The sequence below is a fragment of the Cupressus sempervirens genome, chromosome 3 (genome assembly GCF_028749045.1).
Source record: "Cupressus sempervirens isolate cs-2001-9-10 chromosome 3, ASM2874904v1, whole genome shotgun sequence".
Taxonomy (NCBI): Eukaryota; Viridiplantae; Streptophyta; class Pinopsida; order Cupressales; family Cupressaceae; genus Cupressus; species Cupressus sempervirens.
Window position 1 is genome coordinate 266,641,681 of NC_143120.1, and position 10,136 is coordinate 266,651,816.

Consider the following 10,136-nt stretch of genomic DNA (forward strand, 5'->3'; position numbering starts at 1 on the left):
GATTAATTTTAATATAAATATAATATATAGTTTTGTGATGATTTAAAAAAAAAGTGTAATAGATTTAATAATAATATTAGTTTTCTTATTAATCTATCTCTTAAAATTGTGTGGGAGAAAATGAGTTATGGACCCAACTTCTGCGAAAAGGGGTCCTATAACACAAAAGCATATCAACCAATCAAATTGATGAAAAATAATTATTAGAATATATTAAATTGATAAGTAAATTAAAAGATTTTAGAAATTTCTCAATTGTCAATAAATAATTGGTAGATTGGTATAGATTAATTGAATAGTCAGATATTAATGCCAGTTGTTTTGTAGTGATTTGTTTTATATGTTGTATCTCTCTTCCAACTACCTCGTGTAGTTGTTATTCTTTGTAAATTTGCTTTGTTTCAATAAAAAAAAATTGAATAATCGAGAAACTAAATACAAAATAGCACTAACAATAATCATCTTTAAAAAATAAATAAATCAGTGATGTTTACTGAATCTCCATTTTCATGGTGATGATTTCATAAACTTAATATTGGAACAAATATGTTATTTGAATGAATAAAATAGAATAGAATGAGAATGATAATATAATGTTCTAGTTGACATTGCGACAATTCGATCTGATTTCCCCTTCTGTGCCAGTGAGAGGATTGATGTTTCCCATCTTCACCATGGCAGCTGCAAAATCAATAAGAAAAGTGTTGAGATCCTCAGCATACAATTTGACAAGAGAATCGGTAGAACCTCCGTTGAAGAGTTCCTGGTCTGAGTGGAGAAGTCCCTTGTGTTGTAAGAGATTCTTGAAATAGTCATTGTTGAATAGAGTGGGTGTTCTCAAGTCTAATGGAGCCAGATTGGCATCGCCTGAATTTGCTTGTGAAGGGCAATTTGATTGCAATGATTTGCCATATGAGATGTCAATGTTGGTGTCATTATAGATGTGGCCTCTAAATGTTGTACAACGAGCTTGCCCAATTGTATGGCTTCCTGATACATCACCATAAACAATCAAATTGTATTTTATTATCTTTATATTATTTTTATAGGAGATTCTTAGAAAAATGGGTGGAAATAGGTAAGCTTCTAGAATTCAAATAAGATTCAGTAACCAACATTTCAATAATAAATAATAATAAAAATAATAATAAGGCCGTTCTTTTAAAAAGTTAAAATAGTTATCTTTCTAGAATCCAAATAAGACTTCAAATGTTCAGTAAGAAATATTGCAATAATAAAAATAAATGAAATGACAAGAACAATACATTTTGTTTCATAATTTAGGTAATAAATTTAAGAAAGAGAAATTCCACCATCATAAAGATAAAATAGTGTTTTATAGAAAAAGTCACACTTCTGAAAATTAAATGGGACTAGAGTATTCATCAACAGCCATTATAACAATTAAAAAAATTAAAAGAAGAGAACAATAATTTTTCTTTCATGAGATACATAGATAATAAATTTAAGAAAGAGAATCTCTTACCATCATGAAAATGAAATAGCTTCACAAATGTTTATAGATAATAAATATAAGAAAGAGAAATTCCACCATCATGAAAATAAAACACTATCACACATTTAGTGCAAATAGTAACACTTAAACTCAATTGGATCTGCATTACTTAGCAACAACCATCATAACAATAAAAAGATCAAATGAAGGGAACAATAGTTTTTCTTTCATAAGATATGGAGGCCATAAGATAAAGTAATGTATAGATATTTTTTTTAAAAAATAAGTAGGTGAAAATAATCCATTCCTAAAATTGAAATTGGACTTGATACTTGTCAATACCTATTATAATAATAAAAAGATTAAAAGAAGACAAATCTAAATTTCCTTTCATAAGATATGTAGATAATAAATTTAGGAAAGATAAATTCCATAATCATGAAGATGAACTAGTGTTACACAGTTACGAAAAAAAAGTGGGTGGAAATAGTCACATTCCCAAGTTCAAATGGGACTATAGTACTCATCAACAATCCTTATAACAACAAAAATAGTGTTTCATAAGATTGGTAGGTAATAAACTTAAGCGAAATCCTACCATAATAAAAAAAATAAAAAATATTATGCATATTTACAAAAGTAGGTAGAAATAGTCACACCCCTAAAAATCAAATAAAAATTAAATGAGATTACAATTTTCACCAACAACCATTATAACAATAAAAAGATCAAAATAATAGAACAATAAATTTACTTTGCTCTTCCAAGCAAGTTTTTGTATATCAATGTTAATGTCATTGAACATATATATAAATGTAACACAATTAGTAAGGTAATAATATAAGGTCAATTAGTAAGGTTATTATACAAAGTCATTTTATGCATTATGTATAATCAATTTGTATTGGAAATTTGACTTTATATGTAATCCAAAGTAAATGAGACATTTTGTTGATCAAACTTGGATCATCTAGCTATTGGGTATCTTTAGAACGCCACTCTATTTGATTTTGGTCCCTTTTGTATTATGGTAACCATTGAAGGTTCTTTCTGGTTCTTTCTTCCACAAGCCTTTAAACTGATTATAGCTATTAATAAAATATTAGTGGCTTGTGACTACGAATAAATAAAATAAAATAAATAATTACTTTGATAAGATGTTTAGATTATAAATTTATGAAAGAGAAATTCCACCATCATAAAAAATAATAATAATGAAATGTGAAAGAATTTCAAAGCTTTCCTTTTCTAAATAAAGTATTTGAAATTAAAGATTACTTACCTGAAAGAACCACCATATCTTGAATAGAAAGTCCCTGGTTTTGAAAGCTTTTGGTTAAGTTGGTGAGGTTCAAAGTTGGAGCCGGAATGACGGTGTTGGCCAGTGGGGCATTTGCATTTTTAGAGTCCCTCCTTCCAAGTGGCACAATCCATTCTGGACCTCCCAGCTGTTTTCATTAAGGATTGTATCAGTCATAAAGAAGACAAAAAGAAAATAGTTATATTAGTTTTTATGATTTTGATTATTGTTTTTAGATTGTCGAAATCAAGTAGTCCTGGCAAAAGAATGTAGGTAAGCTTTTAATTGTGATTGTAATGATAGAAAAATCTGATATATCACATACTCAAGAAAACTAATTTCTACAAAGATTATATCATAAAATAAAATGAATAAAATGATAAGAGTTATATCTAATGAGATAACCAATTTTTACCTATAATAAATAGAAAGAATAACTTACTTCTGCAACAGAGTCACGAGCTGCTAGAGCCAAAATGTCTGCACAAGAGACAAGTCCAATGCAGTTTGCCTCCACTTTGCTTTTTATATCATCAATCACTTCAAAACCTCTGGCAGAACGGTTGTTTGGCACTGCAAATTTTTCTGATGCAGAGCCATCTAGTAGTATAGATGCATCACAACCCTAGACAAAACAAAATGACTATGGAAATTAGACTAGTTAGATTCCAATGAGTATTGTGTTTGCTTTGTCTTAGATTTATGGTCACTTTCACAATATCTAGAATTTTGAATTTTTAAAATGTTAATTGTAATTAGATTCAAATGAGTATGGGAAATTAAATTTGTGTTAGGTTTTAGGTCAATGTATACTTAATGTAAGTTTATAAATTAATAAAATGAATTTTAACTTTTTAGATTTAATTTTTTTAGTTTGATGTAATTGTTTTTTATTTTTTAATAGGTAATGGAAGAAGTCTAAATTAATTATTATTTGTTGATTATTATTATGTTTAATTGAAATAAAAGAGTTTCATCAAATTTTTTATTAGTGATCTTTGATAGTGATTATATTTTTATGAAAATACTAGTTAAGTTAATTAATAATGATGAGAATAAATACTATATTATAAAAAAAGAGTTGAAGGGTCTCTATCTGGTCAGTGTCTATGTTAGAAAAAAATGAAGTTCCTCCTTAATAAGTTATGAGTTTGAGTGGCTACATAGACATTTCCCTCCACATAGAAGGCTTTTTAATTTGTTGTAGAAATTAAAAGTACATCTATATAATTACATATATGTATACATATACACACATACATATATGTATGCAAATATTTATATGTGTATATATGTATATGTAGGTAAAAATAATTAGTTTTAAGAATAAGCATTATTATAATTAATTAATTATTAAAAAAATTGAACATTTGTATAAACTATAAATTTGACATATAAGATAATATTTGTAAATATTGTTTAAAATAAAAATCACCTTTAAATTTGATAAATTGATATATAAAAATCTTAAACTATAAAATTATAAAAAATAATTGATCTCAATAAATTGTAGTGGTGTTGTTATTTTAGCCATCAAGATTTAAATTTCTAGTAAACCATTGTGACCCGAGACTGACTGAAAACATTATATCCTCACCTTTCACATTAAAACCTTTAGCATTAATACCAATAATTTTATGTTCAGATCTCTGACCACCTATAAATTTTTTTTTTTTTAAATTATGTTCAACTAACATTTTCAATAAAAAAAAAATATATGAACTGTATGATGATTATTGTTACGTTGTTCTTTTGTATAAAACAATATCATGCATGTAATTGGAATCTCATTATTTTCTTTAAAAAATGATAAAATAAATTCAAGATCACTAAACAAACTTTCAATCTCATTGATAGAAGCAATCTTGTACAGATCATAGTCTCTTAAACTAATACGGACATCTCTCTCTTCCTGATATAATTATATTAACCAAAAATCATTTGGAAATAAAAATATTATGAAAATAATAAGCAATTAGACAAAAAAAAATTGAAACAGAAAGCAAAGCAAAACTATGGGGTTTGGGGTTTTACTTGAACAAAACAGTCGTGAAAATGGAGTCTAAGAATTGAAGCACCAATTCTAGGCTCTTTTTCCACAGCTTCTTTTACTGCAGATCTCACTATTAACTGGAGACATGGACAAGACTTACTGTAATAGTCAGCTCTAAGCCATGCATGAGCAGAAGTAAAATACAAGCCCAAAATCAAGAGTTTTAACATAGAAGAACATATATCCATTATGCTAATACAGCCAAGCAATATTTCAATGCTCAGCTCTGAGATAATGGGTTATAGAATCTCCTTTTAATAGAGGCGATGAATACCTGTTATATTGAATGCAAAACAATTACATTGGCTATTTCATTCATTCACTGACCAAACTGATTAATGGTGCAAATGAAAGTGTACTCACCAAATTGAATGCCATCTTTTTTCTTTTCTTTCTCCCATCTTTGTCTCAAAGCTGAGCACTAATTAATGTGAAAGAGGGTTTTGATTTTGTGGCATTGAACTCTGATTTTCTTCCCTTATATATTAAAAGATCAAATTTTGAAAGTTTTAAAAATATACTTTAAAGATGAAAATAAATAAGACAACATAATGTAGAAAAATAGATTAATATCTTGTTAAAAACATACAATGATAAAATTCCAAACATAAGATAGACGATCCAATACTAATAAATAATTTTAATTATATTATTTTAGCAAATTTAATTACAGAAAACATCAATATTTTAACTATCTCTGTATTCAACTCAAACCATGAATGCGTTGATGTTTTATAGTTTAACAAAAATAAAAATGGCTGTTATAATCTCTTTCTGCATTGAGAACCTGAATATAGTTTACATCGGAGGAGAACAACAGATTTTTTCCTTACTAAGTACTGAGGCACACTCATTAGCATGGCATGGATCACACAAAGCTTTTAAATTGCTTTCACAATTAAGATTAGATTGACTTTTGTTGCATGTAGTGTCATTTGAGTCATAAATAGTCTGTCATTGTTGTGTATGGAGTCATAATATTAGTGGGACAAACTTAGCTTGTTGGAACAATGACGTCCCTTATATGTATTTTTAGCATTTGTGGTTCTATCTTATAATTTAGTATCATAAAAAGTCACACAGGGGAAGATACTAGTGGCTATCGAGGTCTAATGACTAATAAGGTGTTGTTATAGATACCTTCCAATTACCACTTTAATAAGTTAAAAAATGATATCACTGTAGTAATAGTCGATAATATACTAATAGCCAATCACACATGTACTAGAATAGTTGATATTTTTTAGCTTTCTTCGTTGTTGATTGGTCCATTTGTGCCAAAAGTACTATGAGTGGCTATTGGGGGGTGAACATAACGAGTATCGAGTGAACATTTTGAAATGATACTTTTCAACCACTTCGCAATCCATGACCATGACCTCTACATAACACTCTGTAAATGCGAAAATGCCTAAAATTTAAATTTAAGCTCTTTAGCCACCTATGGAGGTTTACCAAAAATATTGACAAATCTCAGCTTACGGATTAGGAGGTCTAGGTGTGTAAAGTTAGTGTAGGCTGCTATTGGGTCTCTTCCTCATATATTTTTTTTTCACAAAACGTCTGTGTGTGTGTGTACACACATATACATATATAAACACACACACACACGCACGCGCACACACACACACACACACACACACACACACACACACACACACACACACACACACACATACCTTTTGTCTTTACTAAAAATATAGTGATTTATTTAAAGGATAAATATTTTTTTTAATCCCAAATTATGAATCAATGAGGTCAAAAATGAAGGACCTTGTCTTTAACATAAAAATTTAATATTATCATCTAATGAAAGTTAAATCTTAACATCAAGATCCACAATATTATCATTTAACCATCATCCTATATCAATAGCAATAACCATTTTTAAGTGTTAAAAAAAAAGGAAAGTAGTTTTGAGAGAATGATTTGATATATATATATATATATATATATATATATATATATGTATGTATGTATGTATGTATGTATGTATGTATGTATGTATGTATGTAGATGTGTACACTACACATGTACACACATGTACATGTGTACATATACACACTCACACACACCTTTTTTCCTTTACTAAAAAATAGTGATCTATTTAAAAGATAAATATTTTTTTAATCCCAAATTATGAATCAATGAGGTCATAAATGGAGGACCTTGTCTTTAACATAAAGATTTAATACTATCATCATCCTATATCAATAGTAATCAGTGAACTTGAGCAAGGATAGAATTTACTAGCTCGGCGAGTGTGATTGGTCTGAGGACAGCAAAATCTTGTTAGAGGACTAGTTTGTTTGGGACTTCTTGTAAGTTTGGTGGTAAATTCTGCAATGTGATTGTGGATGGTGGTAGTTCTAACAACCTTGTTGCTAAGGAGATGGTTTATAAACTTGGTTTGAGAAGAATGAGACATCCTTATCCTTATAGGATTGGTTGGTTGCAAAGTGAGCATGCTTTGGAAGTGAGGGAGCAGTGCCTTGTTGATTTCCAAATTGGGTAGTATAAGGATCAAGTGGTGTGTGATATTGTGGACATGAACAATTGTCATTCATTGATTGGTAGACCTTGGTAGTATGATCGCAAGGATGTGCATGATCGTGTCAAGAATGTGTTTACAATTGTGAAAGGTTGTAGGGAGCCTTCCTTGATTACATTGCAAATTGAAGAGCTCCATAGAAGGAACATGAGTATTAGCAGCCAAGTTGAGTTGGCAGATTCTGAGAGGGTTAGAGATCAATGTGGAAAGAAAACCCATGGAACACCGAGGATAGATGTGAAGAAGCATAAGAAGATCAAGGGAAAGAGTGTACAAATTGAGGACTTGGGAGGATATGTATGTGAAGAACCAATTTGGGATTTATGTGTTAAATCCCAGAACATGTTCTTCCAGCTATTAAGAACATCTTTTCAAACTTGGGGTGTCTGATGTAGGAGCATCCTAGGCTTGTTGGCAATCCTATAGGATGGTGTGGTTTAGCTTTAGAGCTAAGGAACTCGGTCAAAGAAATATGTGTGAATCGGTCAAAGAAGGTGGAGGTATCGAAGACACTTGACATGCACTGGGAGCTCGATGATGCCGGTTGCAGTGAGTAGCTTAGTCATTGAAGGGACTCAGTCATACCGTGGCTCAATTTTCACTAGGAACTCGGCAGTCGTGTTGCCCGAGTTGGCTCAGTCGATGAAGGGCTCGGTTATGCTTGTGAGAGTTTCTAATCCTCAGTGGTGGTTTCTGAGACTCGGTCATGTTTTGGTCTTTGTGGTGCCTAAGTTGTCTGTAGTGTGAGACAACCTTGGTATTTATTTTTTTTATATGTATTTAATTTGTGTTGCAGCCGACTTGTGGCTTGCATGGGCATTTAATGTAAGGGTTTATTTTAATTTTTAATAACTAGGTTGACTTGTGGCTTAGTTGGGTATAAGTAGGGGGTCTTGTGGAGTCTTTAGGCATTCATTCAGGGGAGTGAGTCAGATTATCATCCAGCTTGGAGAAAAAGATGTGGCAGAAGAGCGAATTTTGAGAAGGGCTAGTAGTTGAGGCTTGGAAAACAAGGAGATTGCTTGGTGGGATTGCAAGCACAATTTGAGATCTTCCTTGGAGGTTTCTACCAAAATGTGGAACTGGACTAGCCAATGTTGGGATTGGATCTTCAGGGATCTTGCAAAACTACTTTGTAATTTCTTTTGTATTTGGCCCTAACCCAAAAGGCCTTATAGTCAGGCGCATTGCATGTAAACAATTATTTTTATGAATAAAGAGTTGCTTTTGTGATCTTGCATTGTTGTTGTGTTTCCACTGTGTGGTTATTTGCAGGGATCTAAATTACTTCCTAGAAGGGTACCCTCAAACTCTCACTACATCAGTTTATTTGCATGATCAGGTGCTTTGATGACTATACATTATTTTGATTACCAGTATCATAGTTATGTTAGATAAAGTTGCTATTTAGTTTGATCATATTTGCATGATCATGCTAATGATATGGCACGATGCATTATGATGACACCTGGTTTATTTTAATCTAGACTTGGACTATGGTTTATATTTTATCATATGGATGTTATTGGATTCATTACTAGTGTTCTTTTATGTTGCAGATATATGTCTTAAATTACCTTTAGCGTATATATGCTCATATGACTAAGAATAATTATTTAGATGTTTTAATATAAATGCTCTTATCAAGTGATTATATGTTGTTATGTTGTACTGCACCACTATTATGTATTTTTGTCTATTGGTGCTAGTATGAAATGGGAATGAAGACATAGTCGCTTGCAAGATCTACACGATGTCATGTCCTCCTTCAACCTGACTATGTGTTTGTTTGTGCTTTGACTATTTATATATTGAGTAATTGTACTTGATTTTTGCTTGCTTACTAAATAGGCATCATGTACATTCACCCTAATTATAGGATTTGAGTGTGTACCTATTTTCCCGATAGTGGCACCAAGAGATAGTGACCTTGACCATTCATATTGAGCCAATGTCATCCTTGTATAGGAGACATATCTATATTATTATTATTAGCCTCCAATTATTGTGGTAAATCCGCATTCATAATGCATTATGTGATTAGACACATTAATGTGTCTACATATTTATGATTCCATAGTTGTCACATAAATATTAATTAAAATGTTGATTTAACAAATATTGGGGATTTCAAGTATTTATTTAATTTATTAGCTAATTTTTTGTAGTTGAATTCTAAATACCCAAAATTATTTTATTTTATTTGAGAAAGGGGCCAATTAGTCTATTAATTTATTTAATATTCTAATTTGTAAGCCACTTTAATACAAGTGCTTATATTAGACAAAAGTGAGCTTTAAAGAGATAATGAATTGTTTTTTCATTTGAGTGTTAGGTTGGAAACTTGCATTTCCTTGTGGCTAACACTTATTTTATAATGAGAAGGCTATCTAGGGTAGAGGGGTGGAGTGGCCTCTTATTGGTACCCTGACTTAGAAGTGGCCAACAAGGTAACATGGCAAGGTTTTAAAAAGTGATAACCAAATTAAACAAATGGAAAAATAAACTTAATAAAATATAAGTGACCTACATACTTGTATGGTCATTGAGTGTCTAGAGAGAGTTAGTGTGAGGGTCTGGTGTCTCTATGATCATTAGTCTTCTATGGACATTGGTGTGAGGAAAATGTATGAGGCCTCCTAAGGGAGTTGAGTGACCATACCACTATATAGCTTGGGCTAGTATAATCCAAGGAATTACATTCCACTAGAGTTCCTATGTAGTTATCCTATAAAGTGTTATGACTAGTGACAATTTGATGTAATGTATTGCATTC

The 10,136-nt window shown here is 30.7% G+C and overlaps 1 protein-coding gene across 1 annotated transcript; it reads right to left on the bottom strand.

The window, feature by feature from the left end:
- Positions 1-519: 519 nt before the first annotated feature.
- Positions 520-5,000, bottom strand: LOC149565929 (peroxidase P7-like). Its single transcript, XM_089817295.1, has 4 exons — positions 4,791-5,000; positions 3,199-3,381; positions 2,739-2,904; positions 520-990 (listed from the first exon to the last, which is right to left on the bottom strand). Exons 1-4 carry the CDS (start codon positions 4,995-4,997, stop codon positions 599-601), a joined length of 948 nt encoding a protein of 315 aa, XP_089673421.1. The 5' UTR covers positions 4,998-5,000; the 3' UTR covers positions 520-598.
- Positions 5,001-10,136: the final 5,136 nt, after the last annotated feature.

Bases quoted from the DNA above. Each gene is read 5' to 3' on its own strand.
- LOC149565929 (XM_089817295.1), bottom strand. From the start codon at position 4,997: ATGGATATATGTTCTTCTATGTTAAAACTCTTGATTTTGGGCTTGTAT. The intron at 2,905-3,198 runs GTAAGTTATTCT...TAATGAAAACAG, and splicing joins CTCGTGACTCTGTTGCAGAA to CTGGGAGGTCCAGAATGGAT. The intron at 991-2,738 runs GTAAGTAATCTT...GTGATGTATCAG, and splicing joins AGATATGGTGGTTCTTTCAG to GAAGCCATACAATTGGGCAA.